General features: G+C 50.8%; 1 protein-coding gene across 1 annotated transcript in view; it reads left to right on the top strand.

Annotated features, from left to right (window-relative positions):
• Positions 1-3,740: 3,740 nt before the first annotated feature.
• Positions 3,741-24,254, top strand: part of Pitpnm3 (PITPNM family member 3) — a 95,224-nt gene continuing 74,710 nt past the window's right edge. The window contains exons 1-2 of the mRNA XM_050162877.1: positions 3,741-3,870; positions 10,071-10,463. Coding sequence (XP_050018834.1) covers positions 3,741-3,870; positions 10,071-10,463 — 523 coding nt within the window. The remainder of the gene's footprint in view (positions 3,871-10,070; positions 10,464-24,254) is intronic.

Below are 24,254 nucleotides of genomic sequence, written 5' to 3' on the forward strand. Positions count from 1 at the left end.
GTCCCTGCCAGCCAGCGAGCTACAACAGACAACAGTCAAGTCCTCTCTCAATAGTTGGCCCTCCTGCCTCAGTCAGAGTTTGCCCTGGCAGGACGGCCCAGAAAGCTGGCATTTTTAAACAGCACAGCTTTTTTCCTGCTACGGCTGAGAACTGAAAAGCATGCCTTCAGCTTTCCGTCAACACCACTTAAGTGTTTCGTGGCAGGACCTCTTAATGAGCTGCAGGGTTTTGCAGCTGAAGCTGAGTCAGGAAGCCTCTCTTAGATGAGAGCTCTTGCTTGCCTCTAGCAAGCGGAGCAGACCCAAGAAATTTCTGCTACCAAGAAAACAAACATGCTTTACTCTTTCCCAAGCTTTCTCAGGCTTTTTGTGGATTCAGTTGTCCACACGTCAACAGATTGATATATGACACTCCCACATCAGGGTCAGAGCTTCATCGAGTGTGCCTCAGAGAGCAGAGCTGTCGGGAGAGCTGAGCATGGCGTCTCTGCTCCAGAGAGCAGAGCTGTCGGGTCTCTCCGGGAGAAGAGCAGCTCAATGACCTTCCTCCATCAATGCCCCCAGCATCTGTGTTTGGAATTCATGGTGCTTGTTCCCATCACACTTTCATTGGCAATGGCTGCACCACTCCTTCCATGTTACAGCTCCTGGGGTTCCAGGTCCCCAGCCTGGGTTGTACCCATCCAGTCTAGCGTTGACCACACAGGCCTGGCAGGAATGAGCAATGCACACGTGATGTTCCTTTCTGAGCCACTGACTTTCAGATCATTTCAGGTCTGGCCAAGACCCTTGTTCAAAGAAAAGATGGCTGCTATGCTTGTAACTCGCAGCCCTCTCAAGCGGCCTGAGTTCCTGTCTACTTTCTAAGCCATTCCTTGGGGATTCCCGGCAGACCACTTACTGGAAGACCCTTTGGACTCCTGCGGGCCTTGAGTCTGTTCCTTACAATGGGGGCAAACACTTGTCCTCTGGATCTCCTAGGGTTGCCGCAAGCCATGCAGCCTGAACAGTCACATGAGGCTTCTCCTGGCAGCAGGATCTGAAAAATAAACTTTCTTTTGGGCAAAGAGAGGGAAGAAAGGAAGGAGGGAGAGGAGACAGATAAACAATTGCTCCTCCTCCACTGTGTGTGTATGTGTGTATGTGTGTGTTGTCTGCACATATGTGGGGGCACACATGTGGGGTTCAGGTACTTGTGCATGTAAAGGACCAAGGCTAACTTTTGGTATCTTCCTCAACACTCTCTACCTTATATATCAAGGCAAAGTCTCTTAATTGAACATAGAGCTCTCTGATTCATCTAGTCTATCTGGCCAGCTTGCTCCTGCTTCTTAAATGCTGCGGCTACGGGCAGCCCAACACACCCAACGTGAGCGCTGGGAATCAGGTCCAGTCCTCTTGTTTTCATGGCAAATGCTTTTCCTACTGAGCCATCTCCCCAGCACTACCTTACCGTGTGAGTCCTGTCTTTCACTGAACCTGGACTCACCAACTAGGCTATTCTAGTTGGCAGCCCCAGTGAACCTCCCGTCTCAGCCTGCTTAGTGCTTCTGCGCCCTAGAGGATGCTGAGGCTTGGAACTCAGGTCCCCATGCTAACACAACAAGCCCTTTACTGGCAGAGCTGTCTCCCAGTACCAGGTTTGTTTTTGTCTAGTTTTACCTTATTACCTGGATCCCAGCTTGTCAACTGTACAGCGCGGTGCTGGGCACGCTGGGCTGGTGTGGAATGCAGTGGGCAGTGTCAGGTTGTCCGTCGAACTAGTCAGCTCCCTTATTATTGTAGAGGACACCTCCCCTAAATGGAATTCCCCCACTGGGTGCTCTCAGCCTGTCCATCAACACACATGGCCCCTCCCCTTTGTGTCCCTTGTAAATTCTGACTGAAATCGGAAGTGCCGGCGAACACTTTCCTTTTAGCCTTTGCTTCCCACCCTCAGAAACAGATTTATATAAAATAACCAGGAGGGATTTCGAGAACCACATTTTTATTCCCCAGCAGCCTTTCTGTGCCAAGATATTTCCTTGATGGACTGTGATCCTTCAGCCTGCAATTTAATTGGCACCTGCTTGGTGAAATGTCTCCCACTGAGGCTTGCAGAGCGGCAGGCAAAGGGCTGTTTCCATCTCCGTGATACCAGGAGTCCCTGGGGTGTCCTTTGCCTCGGCATGTAATCTAGTATATCTTTAATAAGTGGAGTCAATTCACTTTCAAAACCCTTGTAAAAATTCAGCCTTTTAGTCATTCTGACCAGAAGCATTCAAATTGCAATATGAATAGATAGCCCTGCAGCCCAGGAGATCTGCCTGGGAGACCAGCTTGGCAGTTGCATTGATAGCCCTGGAAGGCCTCTGCCCAGACAAAGGCAGTCACGTCTGTGCGCCAGAGAATCCTGCAGACTCAGCGCCTCTACCTGTCAGAGCGCTTCCCTGGGGGATTCAGAAAAACCACAGGGATCATATCCCAGCAGCCAAAGCTCTGAGAACCCCGTGGGACTAGTGGGCTTACAGCAAGCACAGACAAGGAAATACGCAGATACAGTGGGCTAGGGAACAGCTGAGACTGCAGAGGAGTTGGTGGCAAAACCCCAGTGTCTTGGTTTCCTGTAGGATGTGTGTGTGTGTATGCACGCGTGCGTGCATGTGTGTGTTTGTCTGTCTGTCTGTCTGCCTGTCTGTGTCTGTGCGTGGCAAAGGTGTGGAGATCAGAGGGCAACTTTCCACTTCAGATTCCGAGGCTTTAACTCAGGCTTGAGTAATTGGGCTGCAAGCCTGTTTATTCGCTGAGCCTGTCTCACTGGCCCCCCTGTCTCTGTCCCTTCTGTGGTTAAATAAAAAAAAAAAAAAGAGCGTGTGCATTGGAAGCTTTAAGTTTGCTTTCTTGTTTTGTCGCTTACCACAGGCTGTGGGGCCTCAAGAAAGATGCGGCACCCCTCTGGGCCTCGATTATCTTATCTCTAAAATGAGCATGGTTAGAATGCCTGTCTCATTCTTTTGATATAAAAATTTAACCAGGTAACAGAGCACTCCTAAACATGATCTCCTCACCCACAGACACCTGGGACTCATACTGTTTTTATTACATGAAAATGTGTTGTTACAGTGGAGATTGTGGAGCAAACACAGCCAGAGCTTCCCAGCTGGCGGTGTTAGGGAGCCAGGAGTCTCCCTATAGGTGAAGGGATTTTTTTCCCCTAACATGCTTTAAGACACTCTCTCTCTTCTCTGACTTCTGCACACTAGGCCAGGACTCTGCCACCCACACCCACACCCCACCCTAACATTCATGTTTGTTTTTTGCTGGTTTTTTTTTGAGTCCGGGTCTCATATCTCAGGTTGACCTTGAATTTAACCTGTAGTGTAGGGATGACCTTGAACTTCTGGTCCTCCTGCCTGTGCCTCTGGATTACACCCTAGGCCCTCACACGTACTAGGTCAGTTGTACCCATTGAGGAAGATATCTTTGGGTTATGACTCCTGTTCAGACCTTCCATAGTTCTCTCTCTTCCTGGAAAGGTTTTTAGTGGGTACTATGTATCCAACATAGAGAACAAAGTTATTTCTATCCCGGGGCTCAATGAGGCTGCAGCCATAGCTAGCTCTACAGGAAACTCTGATTCTAAGGAAGGCAGTGGGGTCCTGGGCTACATGTCAAAACACCTGGGCTCTGGGTCTTATTATCTTACAATCAAACGCAGACATTGGTAGAATGCCCCTGTTGTTTGTGAAAATAAACCGTGCATGTCTGAGTTCTTTCCCATGGGAGCACACCAAGTGCAGAAGGCATTTAACGCAGTATCGTTAAATGAGATTGAGGTGATCCCTGATCTTCCTGTGCCTCAGTTTCCTCGCCTATCATCCAGTGTGAATGGTCATTAGAGGACTGTCCTTACTATGCTACTGTGTAGAATCCCCAGAGGTTATTTGGAGAAAATTAAAGAAATAAAATGAAGTCCATTATGTAACAAAATACCATGCAGCCGACAAAAGGAATAAGGCAAACGTCCACACATCCCTGCGGCTGGCATTTTACGTCACAGCATGGGGGCTGTGAGTGGTGTTGGCATCCTTCAAGTTAGCTACAAGGGAAGATGTTGAAGATTCTCGCTACAAAGAAGTGCCACGTGTTTAAGGTGACGGATATGTGATTATCCTGATTTAATCGCTGAACAATGTACGCATGTTTCAAAACATTATATAAATGTCAAAATAGACAACCTTAAAAATAATATGAAAAAGAGGGCAGGTGAGATAGCTCAGGGAGTAAAGGGGTTTGCTGGCAAGCCTGTCGACTCACATGTGGAAGGAGGGAACCAACTCTGGGACCTGTCTCCTGACTTCCACACTCTGGGTGTGGCATCCAAGCATGCACATGCTCACACACACTAAATAGAAATGTTCTAGTAACATTAAAAGGAAAAGGCAGACACTACCTGATATGGTGTCCCTACAAAAAAAAAAAATTTTTTTTTTTGAGACAAGGTCTCATTGGATATCTCTGATTGGCCTGGAACTCATGGAGCGCTGCCTGCCTCTGACTCTTGCAGAGCTTTGATTAAAGGCATGTGCCACCATGCCCCACTGTCTATGTCTTAACACTTGATTGTATAGTGTCTGCATACGTACATGTGGGGAAAGCTTTTGAAGTCAGACTAGAAAATAGGCACATTTCAGAGAGGCTCCACAGAAGGGAGGAGGGGATTTGGAGGTAAATGAAGAGACTGGTGGGAGGTGCCAGGCTGCCGGAAAACACAAGAGACCCTGTTCTACTCAGCTACACTTATCTTGGGTAGAAACAAAATGACTAACAGTTCTTTGGGCCTCCATGATCTCCTGGGCTCCTCCATTCTGTGTTCCCCGTCTTGGACAAGAATAGTCAGAGCTAGAAACAGTGAAGGATTCCAGAGCAGCAGAGCCAGAGAGCAAGCCTTATCTGAGGCAGGTGGACAGGAGCCATAATATGTGTAGATGGCCTAATACAAGCTGATAAAGCCCATCTGTTACACAATCTATTTACATAATGTGATAGTGAATTCTGCCCTGGCAGATAGAGCTGTATTAGTAATCCCCCCTCCCCCCTCCATGTATGTATTGTTTCTTCAGTACCTTATCATCTACAACTGTATTTGAGTTTCTGCACTCTGGAATTCATAATAAATAAATGGTGTTGGGGGAGGGGTGGCTGTGTGGGTGGGTGTGGTATGTGAGTGTGGTATGTGAAGGGGCACGGGTGGGAGAACTGTGATGTCAGAGCACCTGGAAGTGCTGGTTCCGACACTCCATGCTGCCAGGCACTTCCCAGGAATGCAGAGTCAAAAGCCAAAAGTCAAAAAGATTTTTACCCAATATCAGGTATGATTTGAAAATAACCGGACATGCCTGGGGCCAATTCTAACTGTCTGGACCTTAAACAAATGCAGAACACAGGCCCACAAGCAGAAGAACCCAAGATAGTAAAACTGTGGGTGTCCTTTCCATGGGCAGGGAAAGAGGTCCTGGCAGAGCCGCTGGACTAGCTGAAGTAAGCTGTCTTTACTCCATCCTTCAGCTTAGGACTGTTGTGTTTCCTGACTCCCCCCCACCGACACCCTCTTTTCTTGAAAAACCTACTCATCACCTCTTGACACCTGCTGTCCAAAATCTTATCTGCTGGCACCACCCACTCTGTAAGATGGTGGTCCACAGAGGTGGAACAAATCACAGTTTCTGAAAAAGCAGCAGGTGAAGATGGTTCACCAATACTAGATGCTGGCTGTGTAAGCAGACGACCTGAATTTGGTCCTCGGACCCCACGTGAAGGCAGAAGGAGAGAATGGCTCACCATTGTGTGTGTGGCAATAATAATAAAATATTTGAAGTGTTTTACATTTGTTTATTTTATGTCACGTGTCTAAGGTGTTTTTGTCTACAGGTGAACCATGTGTGTGCTGCTCAGAAACTGGAATTGTAGTTTGTGAGCCACTATGCGGGTGCTGCGCTGGAAGAGTAGCAGGTGCTTCTAACTGTTGAAGCATCTCTCCAGCCCACTGATGACATTCAGCTCAATGGGGTCTTCCCTTCCTCCTTTCTTCCCTTCCTCCTTTCTTGTTTTCTTCTTTCTTTCCTCCTTCCTTCCAGCTATCCTTAAACTCAGGCGGATACCCAATTTGGCCATTTCCACAGACTCAGCAGGTTGTTGCCACCATCTTTTGAACACACTGAGGAACAAGGTGCACATGTAGCTTCTAGTGTCTACAGCTCACTCTAGTGAGAACAACATGAGGAAAACCACTGATGAGAAAGTGCTTTTGGCCTTGTCTGTGTGGTAGGGACCCATCTTCTCTTTGATCCTCACACCCTGGGATCTTGGGGTTGACATTAGGGAAATCTTCTTGCTTCTTCAAGAGCCCCTGGGTGCCACAGGCCTTCCTTTTAGCATGTGCCTTGAGGGTAAGGCCATGGATGCCCACATAACTAGAGAGATGGCCCCCACCATGGAAATCAGGACAGGCGTGGTTCTACCCTTCCTGGGATGGAGGTGGACACACACAGCAAATAGTCATAGCTGCCAGGAGGGAGGAGAAAAGGCTCAAGGATGAGACGCACTACACTTGTCCTGAGCTCTAGGCAGAACTAGGACAGCTTGGAGTGAGAACGAGGGCAGGAGAGCAGGTAGCTACTCCCAGAGCTATTCCAGGAGTCTCAAGGAGCAACTCAGTCCGGGGCTGTTCTGTGATTGGAGGTGGTACCCACAGGCATGGGTGGCAACCGAGGGACTTGGAAAGAACTAGTAAGGAGGGGCTGACAAGGACCAAAAGCCAGCCCGAAGGCCCCTCTGGAAGGAAAGGAGCTGCCAGTGGTCCAAGGATAATGATGTTCTAATGACAAGGTCGCAGAGGGAGACGAGAAGTGAGTGGGGGCTGTGCAAGACTGGAAGTGGGAACACAAGGCGGGAGCTTGGGGAATATTTGGAGAAAGGATACCAGGCCTAGGTATGCTTGTTTGTTCTTGTTTAGCTCATCCTCTTAACTGTGGCTCAGAGCCCCAGCTGTGAAGACCACGGTGAGTCGCTGTGCACCTGCCAGATGGCTCTCTGCCTCTCGGTTGAGTACACTTCTGCTAACTGGCATGACGGGCTCCAAGGCCACCCTCCACTGGAGCCCATCCCAGAGTGACAGAAGCATGTTATGTGATCAGGCCATCATCTTGCCGTGGCTGTGTTGTTCATGGAGTTGCCAGCGGAGAGTTGAGCAGAGCTACGTCCTAGCCCAGATGGTGTGCTAATGCCCAACTCTACCAGCCTTTACAGCCAAGTCCAGAAAGAGAATGAGCTGGACCCAGCTTGACTTTCCTTGTAGTCACATTGGCTCCTAGTTCTTGCTTATAATTCCGAAAGCCTGAATACCATTTCTCCAGGACTGATATTCAGGCCTGGGGTCTGACTTGATGGGGAATCATACTGCCACCAGACTCCCCTGCCCATTTGCCTGGAACTCTGCCATTGGACCACATCTGTGCCTGAGCCTGGGCTGGGCTGTTTCCTTTCTCCACTTCTCCACATTTTAATATTTTCCTGGACTGGAGAGTGACTGGCCACCATGATGGCAAAAGCACTGTGACCTCAGAGAAGGAAGCCCAGACACAGTCACTCTCCCACTAGGAGCTGGAGGCCTATGAGACACCGCTGGCTCAGGCTCCTCCCTCCGCCAGGCAGGGAGGTCAGCTGCTGCAAATTGCTAGTTATTCCTTTCTTCAATTAAGGACAATTCTTCTGATGCAGGAAGTTGACTCCCACCAGTTAATCTAATGGCCTTGAGATCCGATGTGTTTGCTCTGTCTGAAGGCAGGGCTGAGAAACTGCCTTGGCAGTAACTCCAGGTCTACGCACAGAAACTGCCTGAGAGGCCTGGCTGTGCAAGCCTTTCCTGGGTTCCACACCCACCCCTCAGGAAGCTTCTTGCTGGCTGGGGTTGCAGAGAAGGGAGTCAGGAAGTCTGCTTTCTCACCTGGCCAATCTGGTCCATTGTCATTCCATATGAGGAATGGAATAGGGAGCTGTAGACTTGTGAGGTGACTTTGCAAGTACCCATCTGCTTGGCACCTCAGCTGTGAGATCCACCCCTGCCCAAGGTCAGTAGTCTAGGGCTTGGGATGGCCAGACTCACAGAGAAGAGGGTCTTGGGGGCTCCTGTGGAGTATCACTAGTAAGCACATGTGTTTTTCTGGGTCTCTGTATATGAATGTGCACACAGGTATCCATATACATTTGTACTCATGTATATGCTTGTGCACATGCACTTGTGCACAAACGTGTGTGTATGGACACACACACACAGCTGTGCCAGGAAACAGGGCTGCCATCAACTTGTGGTTACTGTCCCTGGTGTGAGCCAAGACCTGGGCTTGTGCTTAAGCCCAGCCGTGCTCCTTCTGTGACTGGTTTATTATGCCTTCTGTAATCAGTGGTGTCTACTGTCACCACTCACGGACCCACAGACCAGGTGGCCAAATTGAGACATTGTACAGCTTCTAGGCCTCTGAAACTCCCACAGTCGAAGGGGAGTCTGAGGACAAGGAGACCCAGAGGGATAGATAACAGGCCTGAAATGGAATTCTGTAAGACCACGAGTCGTGGAGCCCTGAAGTTTCTTAGCCTGTTTCCTCTGTGTAAACTGGGGATAACACAATACCCTTCAGAGGGTACATTGGGACTTAACAAAAGCTCATACAGAAAGCCACACACAGACTGCTCGTTAAGTAACACCCACTGCAGTTCCAGTATAGGGGAGCAGTCCAGGGTTAGGGATGGGTTGGGAGTATCCACACCCTCTCTCTGGTAGCCAATAGCATGAGCTGGTGAGCAGCTCTGAATGTATGACTTTAGGGTTTCTGAACTTCTATGTCGACAGGAGTCTGTGTTGTCTGAGTCTGGAGTCCTAAGGACTAAAGGGTTCCTTGAGAGGTGAGACTTTCATAGCTAAATCTAGAATGGTCCTTGTCAAAGCATAGTGGCAGAGAGGATCCTAGGAAGCCCTGGTTTGGTAGATGAGGCATCGGAAGGCAGAGAGACCACGGGTAGGTGGTGCAGGATTCAGACTTTTACTCAGGTGAAGAACACTTTACTGCTAGATCCGTGCAAAAGTTTTGGAAAGGCTCTCGCCTGAGGTACTGAGTTCACTGCCTTCGTTTAGAATCAAGAGGGAACTGAAAGACCACTCCTGATTAACAAGAGCGGCGGTGTGTATGATGGGCTAAAGGTCCATGGAAGCCCCTTGTGTGCTCTGTTTCCATGGGACATTGGATACACACTAATGTCCTGGCTGGCTCACGGGTGGAACTATCTGGTGCACAGGGTAAGTGCTTGACTTCAGACTGTGGGAGAAATGTAGGGTTCAGGAGAGACCCAGCAGGCTTCTGAAGAACCTATCCCTCGCCCTATCCAACAGCAGGGAGCTAGGCAGAAGGCTGGCTAAGCACTAGGCTCACAGAGGTGGCCTAGAACTGAGCTAGGGAGAGGACTATTCTCTCCTGGACACTACCTTCTAGACTCCATCTAAAATGTCTGGCCATCTCCTGTGGGCCCTCTGACTGCAATGGGCAGAAACCACTATTTAAATGTTTCAGGAGACCTGTTAACTAGAATGTCTGCAATTCCATGAGAAAAGTGTTAAGGAATACTGCTTCCTGCCAGTCCCCCCAACCCCCCAACCTGCTTAGCCTGGATGGCAGGTGGGATTTGCAAGTTTAACGGGTCATTTAGTCTAAAAGGACAAAACCCCTTTCTTCTGCGCTAAAGAAGATCCTAGAACCGTGAATCCCTGGACCCAGGAGCTGATGAAGAAGACCCCACTGTCTCTCATCTGTGTAAGACTTCGTTCGTTCTAGGTTTTTCCGTCTCTTGAGTCTTGGTTTCTCTTGCTCTCGCCCTGTCCTTCTCACTGGCCCTAGCCAGCTCCGATTTCCTTGAATTTCTCTTTCCCAAGGGTGTTTTTGCCGTAGGAGTGTCTCTTTCTGGCTCAGTGTCTCAGGGTCACTGCGCCCCAGGCTTGCAGACCTTGTCTCCATCCCTGTCCAGCTTTCAGCGTCTCTGAGCTGTGAACCCTAGTCTGTCTACGTCGGCGACTCGCCTCGGGGTCTCGGTGGCCCCAGCCCGTGGACTGCGCCTCCCCGCTGCGGTGGCCGCGCGGCTTGGGCGGGAGTGCGGGCCCGCGGGGGCGGTGTCGGGCGCCTTCCGTCGTCAGTCCCTCCCCGGCGGCGCGGAGGGGGGGCGGCGCGGCCGCCGCTCGGCGCCTTTAAGGGAGCGGGAGGGAGCGGAGAGGCGGCGGCTGCGGTGGCGGCGGCCGAGCAAGCGGGGCGGGGGCGCGGGGCGCGGCGCGCGCGGAGAGTCCGCTCCGGCCGGAGGTGCCGGGGCCCGGCCGGGAGCGAGCAGCGCCGGCAGCGCAGCGGAGCCCGCCGCCTGGGACATGGCCAAGGCGGGCGGCGCAGGTGAGCGCGGCGCGGGGCGCTCGGCGGGTGGCGGGAGGGATCCCGGCCCAGGTGAGCCCCTCGCCAGGTGGGCGGAGACACAGAGACCGTGGCGACGTGGCCGGACCCCCGGGCTTTCATAAGGGGCTCCGCGCTCCCCGCGTCCTTCCCGCGCCCCGGGTCACCTCGCGGGACATGGCATCATGCTCTCCCTGCAGCAGAGGGTCAGGTCTGCGCCTCCCCTGTCCAGTCCCGCAGTTGGGAGCTGTCGCTGCCCTCCGAGAGGCCCGGGAGTAGACCCCGGCACCGGGACCCAAAGGGGATGTCCCGTGGCCACCTATCCATCCCACGCCCAGCTACGCAAACCAGGACGCGCCCCCTTGTCCTGTCACTGTGTATCCTGACTGCGACAATCCCCCACCCCCGCTGCCAGCTGGGTCAGGAGACCCGGATTCCTGGTCGGACCGCAGGAGGAGTACTCCACAGCTGGGAAGCCGCCCCGCCCCCCACCCGACCTGGAGGTAGAGCCTAGGTGCCAGGTTAAGCAGGCGGGGCATCTGCTGGGGTCCCATGGGCTCTGCTTTCTCACATAGCCCGAGGATCTCAAGGAGTGGGTGTTAGTCATTCCTTCATTCATCCAGCCAGGGGTTCATTCACCAGCATCTGCTCTGGTGCCAGGCCCTGAGTTGGCAGGGACCTGGAGAGGATCAGATTCAGTCCCCTATTTCCCAGTCTGCATCCTGGACTCCCATCGAACCCTGGGAGGCCAAGTTGAAGAAAGCCTGTGTTCATAGGGCTTGTCACACGCAGGCAAGGCTGGTCTCAGCAGTCCTGAGCTTGGGAGCTGGCGTGTGAGAATCTACCATGAACTCACACCCAGCCTGTGACGTTGGCAGGTGCCATGCCATCCCCGTGGGGCCTGGTGTGAACGCCACTTCTCCACCCATAAGGCATGGTAAAGATGGAATGAACATGGCCATCTGTCCACACTCTGGACGTGAGTGCCACGGAGCAGCCTGTGACCCAGGGACAGGTCCCAGTTCTTGGGCTTGCCCTGGCCTTGTGACTCAGGTGCCTGAGACTATACTCCCTGCTATTACAGTGAAATCTTGTCAGGGAGAAGCTGGTTGTGTGAGGCACCAAGAACCAAATGCATCTAAACACCCCCTTTCCCACTTCCCTCCCCTGCCCTCCTGAGAGAGGCACAGTGAGATGACACCAGGAGGCTGGAAAAGGCTCTGCTCCCTTCTTTCTCAGCCTTGGTCCCTCCCTACCCCTGCTCTTCACAAAGGGAGGGCACGTGTTTCTGTCTCTTGCCCACTTTGCATGTGCTCATGTGTGTGCAGAGGTCTGGACGCCAGGAACCAGGTCTCTTGCCAGGGCGCCACAGTAGCAAGAGCAGTTAGAGCAATCCCTTCTTGTACTGTGCACCAAGTAATGTGCTAAAGCCCTTTACTGCCCTGTGATCCTGAGAGGTAGGGTGGCACTCCCCTTTTTAAATCCTTCAGAAGCAAATAGCTCCCTCGAGGTGGCTGGAGGGGCTGAGGGGTCTGGGCAGAGAGCCTGGATGTCAGACCAAGTTATTTGGATGCTAACGAATCTTTCCACTCCCCTTCCCATCCTGGGAGAGGGGCTGCCCCAGGTCCTCTGCAGTGGCTTGTGGGTCCTTTGGTCCCTGGCTGAGGTCCATGGGGATGAGTTCCTGCTGAAAGGTGAAGAAATTGCCAGACCTCCCAGCACTGCTGCCTGAAGCTGCTTTACAACTTTGTGATTTCACACTCAGTCCTTTCCCTTAGGGCAAATCAGGCTTCCCTCCTCTGTGACCCTGCTGCCTGGTGCCTCTGTTCCTTACTCAGCTGCCACCCCAAGGAGCTCTGCAGATGACCTCTGGCAAGATCTGACTACTTGTCCCTTCACAGCTCTTTAAGGCAACTTTGGCAGCTTGCTAACATCCCTTCTCTTCTTTAGCTGCCTAAACTCTGTGACTTAAAAATACACAGTAGAGAGGGAACCAACCCCATTTATGTTGAACGATATAGGCAGACTTTAGAGCCAAGTCCTTCTGTTCATAGCTAAGGAAACGGAGGACCAAGGAAGAGATACGCAGACCAAAAGGCAGAAGGATCAGGCCTTGGCTTTGAGAGGTGAGGTTAGAATAAAGGGAGGTTGTAGGTCTTGTGTAGAGGTTGTAGGACATCTTGCCCATGGGAGAAGGGTCTGCTCCCCAATTTGTGTGGGGTTTCCTCTGAAAACTGGCCAATAGCCCAGCCACCGAGGGAAGAGATGGGATTTGGGTCCTGAGGCTGTTGTGGTACCTGATTCCAGGTCATTACATCGTGGTGAACGGCAGTGCTTGAGTTGTACAGTGTATAGCCTGAGCCGAGCAGCCAGCCATGGCTGTGCCAGCTGTGCCAGGAGTGGAAGGAAAACAGTTCAAGGACTTTCGTGTAGCTAGGAGAATTCAGGTACAAGAGAAAATGTAAGCAGATCCCAGAAAGGATGAGATTAACTCACAGAGAGTGGATCCAACTTGATTATTACCAGTTTTCAACCTCCAGGCAACCTCAGCCACATAGGAATCATTTTAGTTGGCCAGCCCCAATACTTGGAAAGGAAGAACACTCCTTGGTCTTGCTCCGTGGACAAAAGAAAGACAGGATGAAAACCAGTGGTAGGGTGGGGAGGAGGAGAGGACTGGAAGGCTATAAAGGAAATGACGGTTCTCTGTACAGATCCACCGTGGGCCAGAAGAGGCCGCAGGTTGGAGCAGTGAAGACTGGACTCTCTAGTTGGTTCTTCGAGGCTAGCAGAGTTTGAACAGGATGGTAGTAAGGGCCAGGCTTCTTGGTTCTGCAGAAGCTTCAGCAAAGGCTGGGAGGCTGGATAAAGGGGGAAAGAGCAAGTGTACAGGGGCTGCTACAGAGAAACCCAGCTGATTGGGGTGCTGGGTTCCTAAAGCCTTGGTGCAAAGGTTGGCAGGAACTCCAGAGAGCATGGGGACCAGCAGCGAGATGCTGAGTCTCGTGTGTTTGGACAAATCCCTCTGGCTCACTGTGAGGGTTCTGGAGGCTGGAGAGCTGCCAGCATGGGAGCTGCCTCTGTTGGGAAGGGCTTGCTCTGCCTTCTGCCAGCAGTCCTGCCCCTCCCTTCCTGTGAACCTTGCTATCCCCCCCCCCCCTTTATCCCAGTGCACCAACAGGCTTTGTCTGTCCCCAGGCTAGTGCAAATTGGAGACATGGGTCCTTAGACAGACTGAGCACATCAGGTAGCCAATAGAGTCTGTGAAGCTCTAGGAGAAGGACAGGAATGTTTGGGGAGCCCAGAGCCCATGCCACAGGGCTGGGCAGGCATTCCAGGCTGGACGAACTAGTTTGTGCCATTTCCAGGTGTTGGCTGAGGGAGGTCAGCAAGACTAGTCATCAACGGCACTGAAATACCAATCAGATACATGGAGGCTTGGGGGGAGGTGCTTGCAGATACTCAGGTTCAAAGCTCCGATTGAGAAGGGGATGTGGAGGCTTAGGTGTGTGCTCAAGGTCACAGGAAAAGGTAACAACAGACCAGAGTGCTCTAGGAGGTGTGTGTGTGTGTGTGTGTGTGTGTGTGTGTGTTCTCACACCTCTGAAAGGGACCAGGGAAGCAGACCAGGAGAGAAAACAACCCAAAGTTTGGGGAAGGGACAAAGGCTGGTCTTGCACTTTGGAAAGATGACAGAAGAACTGAGCCACATCTGAGAAACTCCCAGACCTAGGGCACCAGGACAATATCCCTATGTATCTTGGGAAAGTTACCACTTCTGCAAGGGGCATGCCGTCAGACTCCAGGACTTCCTCAGATGCTGCCTCCAGGAAGCCTTCCTGGGCTTGCTGCAGTCCCGCAGTGCTTAGGTTCTTGTGTGAAAACGTAGTCTCTGTGAAATCTCTTGTCACAGCGGCTGACACATAGGCTGTAGTCTGGGACCCTTCACAACCTCTTAATCCTGGTGTGGTTTATTATATGAGCAAAGATGGTACACCCCAAACAGAAACTGTTAGCATGGGACCCTTACTCCTTACTCCCATTAGAGGTCCCTGTTCCTTGGTCTGTTTGGGGGTATTACTTTGGGAGACATACTAAAGGTGGTTAGCTGTGCTCCCTACTGCTCTCTGGAGCCGGCAAAGTGTGATAGTTCCCAGTCAGAAGTCTGGAGACTTCTAGTTCACCTGTTAAAAATTCACGAGGGGGGTGGGGTGTAAAAGAGATGGCTCGGTGGCTAAGAGCACTTGTTGCTCTTGAAATGGGCCCAAGTTCAATTCCCAGAACCCACGTAGGGAATAACCACCATCTATAACTCCAGTTCCAGAGGATCTGATGCCCTCTTCTAACCGCTGTGGTCACCAAGCACACACATGGTATACACACACACACACACACACACATGCCAAACACTCATGCATAAAATAAGATAAACTAATCTAACTCAAAAAATTATGATGGGAGGCAGAGTCCAGAGAGGCAAAGGGTCCCTCCCTGAATCAAGGGCAGGAATGTGAACTCCAGAGGTTTCTGAGAAAGAACCAGCCACTTCCCAGGGGTGCTCTGAGATGCCAGGTTTGCAGAAAGGAAGACAGACCAGGAATTTGCATCTGGCCCTTTTTTATGGAAGCCCTTAGCATTATTTCCCGTCTAATGGCCAGACAGCACCTCTTTGTAGAGGTGAGGTCGGGGGCTAGGAAGTGTACGAATGGGTGACTGGGCACACATACAATCACAATGTTGTTCCTATCTTGTAGATGGGGAAACTGAACCTCAGAGAGGTTGAGTAACTGGTTCTAGACTCACCCGCAGACTTGGAGGCAGGCTGAAACTAGCAAACAGAGTTCTTTCATTCTTGCCTCCAACATTATATTGTCTAACCTGGCACGGGGCTGACCTTGAACAGCTCCCTCTGAGCCTCAGCTTTTGCATCTGTAAAAAGGAATGGGGAAGAAGAGTGTGGGTTCAGGAGGGGCTGGAAGTTCTACTTAACTCTCACTGTGCTCTTTCTTCTCTATCCACCCTCGCCCTGGGGTCTGTCTGTCTTCACTGCTCCAGGAAAGGGCCTCACCTCATGTAGAAGGGACTTGGGGGAGCTGAGGGTTGAGAATCCCTGGAGAGTCAAGGGTATTCACAGCCTAAGCCTTCTAGGGGTCTCTGACTCTAGCTTGTCGCCGAGCCTCACTGAAGAGGGTGGCCAGAACTCCCCTTGGGAGAGGTTTGGAGGTGGGAGGGGTAGGAGAGAATGCATAGCAAATAAGTTTGGAAATCAAATGAGATCTGAGCTCCCCACCCACTCCCTCAAATCTCTCTACTCGCTCTCTTTTAAAATTCTTGTTTTCTAAAGAGAAAGAAAATGCTAAATTGCACCCCCTTTCTCAAGGAATGGGAGCCTTAGTGAGTCACTCCGGAGGTAAATGCCACCTCCAAGGTCCCACGTGTGCCTGCGGAGGCCTGTACAGCTGTGTGGCCACAGCCCCCAACTGGGGTATGCATGTGGGTAGGGTGACAGGGTTCTCCTGCTTGTTTCTGCTATGGGTAAGAGCTGGGTCCCTGCAGGAGGACCTAGTCAGCTGACCTGCTTCCTCAGGCATACCCCAGATGAGGCCAGGCTTTGAGCCAGTGTAACAATCGGCTTTCAGTTTGGGGCTGAGGAGCTGTGTTTGGTGGCGTGGTGGGGCCGTCTGAGGCTGGAGTGGGTCACAGTATGAGTGCTCTTGAGGAACTGGGGGTGAGCGGTTGGCCCATGCAGCTAGGTGTGCCAGGCTGATGGGGGGTCTCCTGGCGTTGAGCTGTGGCTAGGTGTGTCAGGGCAGGCAAGGTCAGTGAGGAGGTGTGCCACCTCCCCGTGACCCATTATTCTGGAGGGAGGAGAAGTAGCCCGTCTGTTGGCTGGGGATGCCAAACAAGGGTTGAAGGCAGAAATAGAAACTCACTGGGCTCCGTCTGGGAGGGGAGCTGAGGCGCCGAGTTCTGGTGGCTGGAGAGGCCTCTTCTGAGCCGGCTGTTGCTGACGCTGTGTTTGTTCGGCTCTGGGTATTTGCAGACTACGTCATTGCCCTCCTGCCCTCCTTAGGGACAGACTTAGGTCTACAGACTTTGTGACCATGAGCTCAAGGTGGGCTGGCAGCTGGAAGGCTCTGAGCATGCTCCAGGAGCCTGTCTTCACGCATACGTTGGTCGCACGTTTGACCTTTTCTGGATAGTTCCAGATTGGTTCCAAGTGCCATCCTCCTGGATCAGAACTCCCTTCCGCTCTGCTGCGGCTTCCCCTTATGAGCCTGGTCTGAGCCGAGCGCTTCTGGAGTCGCCCCTGGCAGCATAGCTATTTTGAGCCTCCTATTAGGGCCTGGTATGGGGAATGTGTTTATCCTTTGCTGTGTTTTGTTTCCTTCTTGTGTAGTATAATTTGGGGCAGTGAAAGACAGAATTATCCGGCCCGCCTCTGGGGCTCCACTGGTTCACTGGCAATTGCTGGCGCTGTGATTTGGCACCAAATGGAGGGGCCTGAGGGCAGAGATCACCTCGAAGCCCATCCTTCCAGCCTGGGAGTTGCAGGTGGAATGGGTTGTCCATATGGGGTCACACTGGCCATTGCTGGGGTGTGGCAGGGTCCTGCTGATGGCAGCCTTTGATGCCCTTACCAAAAGCCAGCTACCTCACTGGGGTGGCTGTTCCTGCGAGAATGTGCAGCATCCTCTGAGGAGTCTCCGGCCACGCTCTGGCTTCCTAAGCCACTGGCTTGATGCATAGATGTCAAGTCCATATTCTCTGGTCCCTACGAAAGGGTCCTGGGATGATTAGGGAGAATGTCATCCTCTCAACACCCCAGGCTGCCCCATTGTCCTCTCACATGTGGCACAGTGGTAGGTGCTATGGAGAGATTCCTATGGGTAGAGGTGACTGCTTCTGCCTTATATAGCAAGAGTCTGGTAGGACATAGGGGGGACAGCTGGGCCTTGGGGAAATTGTTCCAAAGAATTCAGAACTGTTGGGAGCCTAATTGGCAGAGCAAATGGAAGTACAATAGATAGCCAAAGCTATTAATCACTCATTATCTCCTAAATAAGGTAATTAAGGGGTATTTAAATGGCATATTTATAAGATACCAGCAGGTCTTCAAAAGCACATCTTTCCCAAAGCAACTGGTTTGGCCAACTGGGCCAGGCACAGAGACTGGGGTTCTAGTTCCTGCCTTGTACCCACCCTCCCCTTCCCCCTAAACTCCTCTCTGCAGGGACATCCCTGCACTTGGGAAGGTAACAGGTCACAGAAACCCCTGCAGTGTATAAAAAGCATTGCAGTATCTAGAGTGTGCTGCAAAAACGTTTTTCTTTTTACTTTCTTTCTTTCTTTCTTTCTTTCTTTCTTTCTTTCTTTCTTTCTTTCTTTCTTTCTTTTTCAAGATAAGATTTCTCTGTATATCCTGGAACTTGCTTTGTAGATCAGGCTGGCCTCATAGAGATCCACCTGCCTCTGCCTCCTAAGTGCTGAGATTAAAGGTGTGTGCCACCACACCCGGTCTACGAAAACATTCTTTAGACACAAACAGCCTTATGACATTGTGGCTCGGTGATGTCACCTACAAAGTTAATGCTTGAGATCTGTGCAATGGAATTTATAAAAGTATCTTAATAAGTTAAATAAATTTACAGTTTTGTGTTAGACCCTAATCATTTTGCCCCCTAGTCACATGTGGGCTGTAGACCATAGGTTAGCTATGCCTGAAAATTATTTGATGTGGGCCTGGGTCCAGACTGTGTGCCATGACTGGATTCCTCCTGTTCCTATACTTGCCACTTGTCATGTGACTGGATTAAGGGTAGGCTTGTGGTCAGACTCAGGGTTGAGTTTGAGGCTGGTCTGTGCTAAGGGCTGAACCTAAGGTTTAGGATATGGTTGAGGTCAAGGTTTAGGCCATGGTTTGGTTAAGGAATTCAGTTTTTGTTGGGATGATTCTGCATCGTGAAGTCTCAGTGCCAGCCCTTGGGTGTACTCCCCATGGACTGGATCTCTCCTTCAGGGTCCTTTAAGATGCTGGTCCTGAAGCTGGGGTACCATAACAGACAGCCCCTTTGGGGTTCCTGACAGTCCCCTGAAAGAGATCAGCACACAGCTCATCGGTGGCACATCTAGCATTTTAGGAGATAGTTAGGACTGTTTCTATAGCAACCAACCCCCGACCAGCACTGGTTTCCTTCAATAATGCCTTTTTCTGGAAGCAGCTTCTCCTGGCCTCTCATCCCTCCCAGGGTGTCCACACAGCCCCTTGAAGGCCAAGCATGAGATCGTTGGTCCTGGATTGTCTGGTCCCCATTTTACCCTGACCTACAAAGGGGGCCTGAGGACACACCTTAGGGTATACTCCCCTGAGAGCAACCTTCTGAGGTCCTTCCTGTGCTGTTGCATGCTGAGCCCCAAGAGAACTTTTACCACATAGTTCCGTGCAGGGAGAGGCTATGGGCCTGGGAGGGGCCTCTGCCAGGCATCTCCTCCGGGGAAGCCCATGATCCAGAGAGGTAGGATGACAGGGACGCCGACATTGACTCTGGTGGGACACTGGTGAGTAATTTGGCGCTAGTCTGGCCTGGGAGCAGGGAAGTGCCTCCCCTTCCTCTAGTGGGGATGGGGTGGAGAATGGAGGCCCCACTGAAGGCCTGGAGGAAGAGGGGGAAGCGTGGAAAGTTCTCAGTGGCTAGTGTGGCTAGGGCCAGATGGTGGGAGGATAGGCTGAGAGAAAGTGGAATGAGGGGAGGAGAGGAGAGGAGCGGCTCCCATTCCAGGGGCCCCAGGAGAGTGGCCTGCTCTTAGAAATTTCCGCTTAAGAAATAAGCAAAGAATAGCCCTTGGATAATCACGGCTTCTTATTCCATTTAACACGTTCCTTTACTTATTTTCTTCTACTTTATTTATTGCGTGTATGTGTGTGTGTGTGCATGTGTATGACAGACATGTTTGGAGATTGGAGGTCGACTTGCAGGAACTGGTTCTCTCATTCTGCTATGTAGGTTCTGGGGATCAAACAAGGGTCATCCGGCTTGCACAGTAAGGGCCTTTCCCCACTGAGTCATCTTGGCAGCCCCTTAACAAGCCCTGCAATGGCGGCAGTGGAGGCTGAGTCCTATGCTGAACCTTTCTCAAAGACTCGTTCATTTACCCTCTTCATTACTTGTGATGTAAGTGTGACCGTTATCCCTGTTTTACAGAGGAGAAACTGAGGCACAAAGTCATTGGCAAATATCTAAGCTGGGAACGAGGCCAGAGGGAGGGGTAGGTTCCCTGGAGGGAGGAGGAAGGTATAGGAGAAAGGAAAGAAGTAGGGGAGGAGGAGGGGATGACAGCAGAGGCAGCGGTAAGGAGGCAGCTTCCTTGGGATCAGTCACCTGTCTGTCTGTGGAGCCTCGCTCAGGCGCTCTAAAATGCCAGTCTCCACATGCTGCCTCCTGACCCTGAGACCCCAGCGCTGTCTTGAGGATCAGGGATGTGTTTCTAAGTGTGTGTGTGCTCCCAGACCTGATCAGTTCAGTCACACTGGTAGCCAGGACTTAGAGCACAGCGCTGGCTTGTAGAGCCCACTTGTCTGTGTGTGCATGGTAGTGGGTAGGGGTGGGTGTCTAAGGACTGTAACCTCACCTCCTTGTCACCGTCTCTGCTAACACACCAGGGTTCCTGTGTATCAGTGCCACCAGGACAGTTTCAAATGCAGTTGGGCGACAGTCACTGCCAGGCAGGCAAGTGTGGCTATAGACAAGCCCAGTGCTGTGCAACCCAGGTCATGCTCAGAGGTGCTTGCTTCATCCTGGGATCTATTTGGATACCCCAGAGACATGGTTCCCAGCAAATGTCCATGATCTTTCCCTTACTCTGACATACTGAGTTGCCAACTGCGGGGTGGGGGTGGTGGGAAGTTCTATATTCTCTTTGCCTGGAAATGGCTGCCACTGTGGCCTTACTTTTCCCTGACCCTGTTCTGCCTCTGTCTCATCAGCCCTGCTTGCTTCTTCCTTTGAGGCTCAGCTTGGACCTCCTCCCCAAGAAAGATCACTAGGTCTCTTCTTGGGGTGTGATCACCCCTGTGTGACCCTGCCTGGACAGAGACCTTTTTATATGGAATCTGGCCCACGGACCAAGCTCCTTGCCCTCTGCAAGACAGAGCAGGCCTGTGCCTTGAGCCAGCACTCCAAAGAGCCAGGATGGTTCCAGTTCCTCTCTGTGCTCACCCCCCCCCATCCAGGCACCATCTGGTCTAAGGTTTGGCCCAGGAAGCATTGGCTTATATACTTCTGCCTCCTTCCTGTGGCGTGGCTTCCCTTCTAGCCAGGGCTCCGAAGTACAGGGCAGTGTCTTTATAAAGAGGGCACTCTGCCTTCAGGCAGGGCTGACCTGAGGTCCTCAGGACAGAGCAGAAGGCTCCTGTCTGGTTGTGTCTGCCTTTTGGTCTATTATAGACGTGGGACCTGAGATGGGGCCAGTGATCTGAGCTGGTGTCTGGCCTTACTCGTGTAGGAGAAACCCAGGCCTGTCACTAGTTCTTCGAAACCATACTGGGCCTGAGGTAGGGGGTTGATGGGTCTGGAGGCAGACTGGGGATGGCTCTAATGCCCCCCAACCCCCGCAGGCCCAGCTTGGGACTGCGGAGCAGCAGGAGGACTTAGGTAGCCTTTTCTTGATGCTGGTTTTAGGTAATTGTGGTCCTCAGGCAGATACAAACTGAGCCTTGAAAGACATAAGCCTGAAGGAGCCCCCTGGCAGCAGCTCAGAGTTTCTTGGGTATTCTTTCCCTGCCTTGAGCCTTGGTTCTATGGCTAACAAATGCTCCCTCCAGGCAGTGGACTGCAAACTCTGTTGGCTGATCTTAAACTGAAATCTTATAACAATGAAGTAAGACTCATGGCACCCATTGTAGAGCTGAGAAAAACTGAGGCTCCGAGAGGTTAATTTTCTTTGAATCGTAGAGAAGTGAGTGAATGCAAAATCGTGTCACTCAAAAGCCCACACTCCAAGTTCTGTGCAGAACTTTTACCCGTGCCTGGCAACTGATTGCCTGCAACACAGGAACAATCCTAGGAAGGCAGAGCAGAGGATTGGGAGCTCACACCCCTCAAGGCATGCGCACATACACACACACACACACACACACACACACACACACACACACACACACACGTTTGCTTTGTGAGTTTGGTCTTTTTCATCATTTAGTTTCCAGCTTGCCTGATTTCTTTTCCAAACAGCTTTCCCCTCAGCAGCCTCCTGTGCTCTTTTCTTTCTTTGAAATATGATCTTTGCCATTGCTAAAATCAGCATAAGAAGGGTCTGCCAACCTATAGGAGAGTCTGCCCACAGATTGTCCTCTCCAATCTGGGAGTCAGCTGCTTCTTTTTTTTTTTTTTATCTATCTATCTATCTATCTATCTATCTATCTATCTATCTATCTATCTATCTGTCTATATCTATGTGTGTATACATGCATGGATATGTATGTATATAGGCATGCATTTGCTACAACTTTTGGGGAGTTGAGTCTCTTGGACTGTGTGGGGTCCAGGATCAAATGCAGGTCTTCAGGCTTGATGGCAATCACCCTTACCTGCTGAACCATCTTGCTGGTTTTGACAGCTTTTTTTTGTTTTTGTTTTTGTTTTTGTTTTTTGAGGCAGGGTTTCTCTGTAGCTTTGGACTCTGTTCTGGAACTATCTCTTGTAGACCAGGCTGGCCTCGAACTAGCAGAGATCTGCCTGTCTCTGCCTCATGAGTGCTGGGATTAATGGCATGAGTCACCACTGCTCGGTGACAGCTACTTCTTAACATGACCATTCTCTTTTTATTATTATTATTTTAGAGATAAGATCTCACTATGTAACTCTGGCTGGTCTGGAACCCACTATGTATACCCAGCTGGCCTAGAACTGACAGAGATCTGTCTGCCTCTGCTTACTGAATACTGGGATTAAAGGTTTGCAATTATATTTGGCTACAAGTTCTTTTTTATATTAGGTATTTATCTTCTTTAAGATTTCTATTGCTGTGATGAAATAACATGAACAAAAAGCAAGTTGTAGAAGAAAGTGTTACTTCAGCTTACACTTTCATATTGCCCTTTATCACCAAAGGAAGTCAGGATAGGAACAGGGTAGGGACTGGGAAACAGGAGGTGATGCAGAGGTCATAGAAGGGTGCTGCTTACTGGCTTGTTTCCCCTGGCTTGCTCAGCCTGTTTTCTTATTGAACCCAAGACCGCCAGCCAAGGAGTGGCACCACCCACCATGGGCTAGACCTTCCCCCACTGATCACTAACTGGGAAAATGCTTTAGAGCTGGATCTCATGGGGGCATTTCCTCAGCTGAGGCTCCTTCCTCTCTGATGACTCTAGCTTGTGTCAAATTGACACACAAAACCACCCAGTACAGTATATAGGTGGGGTCCCTGTTAGTTTTACAGAGGTTGTTTTTGGTAGACTCTGACCAGTGAGTGAGAAGGCCTAGTGTCTTCTTTAAACAAACTTACAGTACACATTGAAAAGCATGTGGGCATGTAGTTTGCAATCAAGGAGGGTATCAGGCAGTGGTGGTGCACACCTTGAATACCAGCGCTTGGGAGGCAGAAGCAAGCAGATCTCTGTGAGTTCAGGGCCAGCCTGATCTACACAGCTAGTTCCAGGACAGCCAAGGCTATACAAAGGAACCCTGTCTCAAAAAATCAAACCAAACAAACAATAAACAAAAGAGAAAGCAAAAATGAACAAGTCAGAATGCTTAATTGAAAATAAACTCAAAGGCAGAATTTGTCTTTGAGGGAGGTAAAGGCATCACCAGAGAGAAGAGTTGCTGTGAGCTGCAGACGAAGGGAGCTGCCAGGTTGGCTCACACATAAAACTAGCATGTGCCATCAAGTGCTTCTCATGAGCAAGGCCAGGTTACAGACCCTTGCATGTGCCTGTCTTTATCAGGCCGTGATAACACTGTTAGAAACACTTGTGGTTGGAAGGGACCAGTACACATTGGTAGTACCTCTTCCCACTGGGGTGTTTTTGTTCTTTAGGGAGAACTTGTTCCCCCTGCCAGAGCCTCTCTGCTTCTGCCCCAGTGCTCTCTGGGGACCCTCAGAATGTTGTAGTGACCTCAGATGATATGGCTGGTCCCGGGGGCCACGGGGAGGATAATGAACCCTCTTCTGTTTTTCTTAGGCTGTGGCACTCACTGGAAGCAGGAGGTTGGTAGGAATGCCCATGCCTTTGCGCTCCTGCATATGGCCTGTGTATGAGCATCTCCATGTGCAGACGCCTATCACTCATCTCTGGCTATTCACACTCAGGAACCGGAAAGACTCTAGCAACTCTCCAGACGGGTCCATCACTTCATAAGCGCCCACTGTTCACTGTCCCAAGTGCAGCAGTTGAATAGACAAGGATGGCAACACTTTTCTTTCAAGACAGGGTTTCTCTGTGTAACAGCCCTGGGTGTCCTGGAACTCACTCTGTAGACCAGGCTGTTCTCACAGAGATCCACCTGCCTCTGCCTCCCGAGTGCTGGGATTAAAAGTGTGTGTTACCATTGCCCAGGGACAATGCTTTCCTTACCACCCAGGAAAGCTTTTACTTCTTTGGAGTGAAATAGACTTGATTCGTAAGGGATGTTTGTATATCAATAAATAATATGTATTCATATAGGCTATATGATAATTTTAATAACTAACATCTGTTTCTTGAGAAAACTATTTATTAAGTTAATGTAAGTTTAGGGGAAATTTTAAATGATTTTTGTCTTGTCTTTTTTTTTTTTTTTTTTTTTTTTTTTT

This window comes from Alexandromys fortis, unplaced genomic scaffold (genome assembly GCF_014885135.2).
Source record: "Alexandromys fortis isolate MF-2015 unplaced genomic scaffold, M_Fortis_MF-2015_v1.1 scaffold_84, whole genome shotgun sequence".
Lineage (NCBI taxonomy): Eukaryota > Metazoa > Chordata > Mammalia > Rodentia > Cricetidae > Alexandromys > Alexandromys fortis.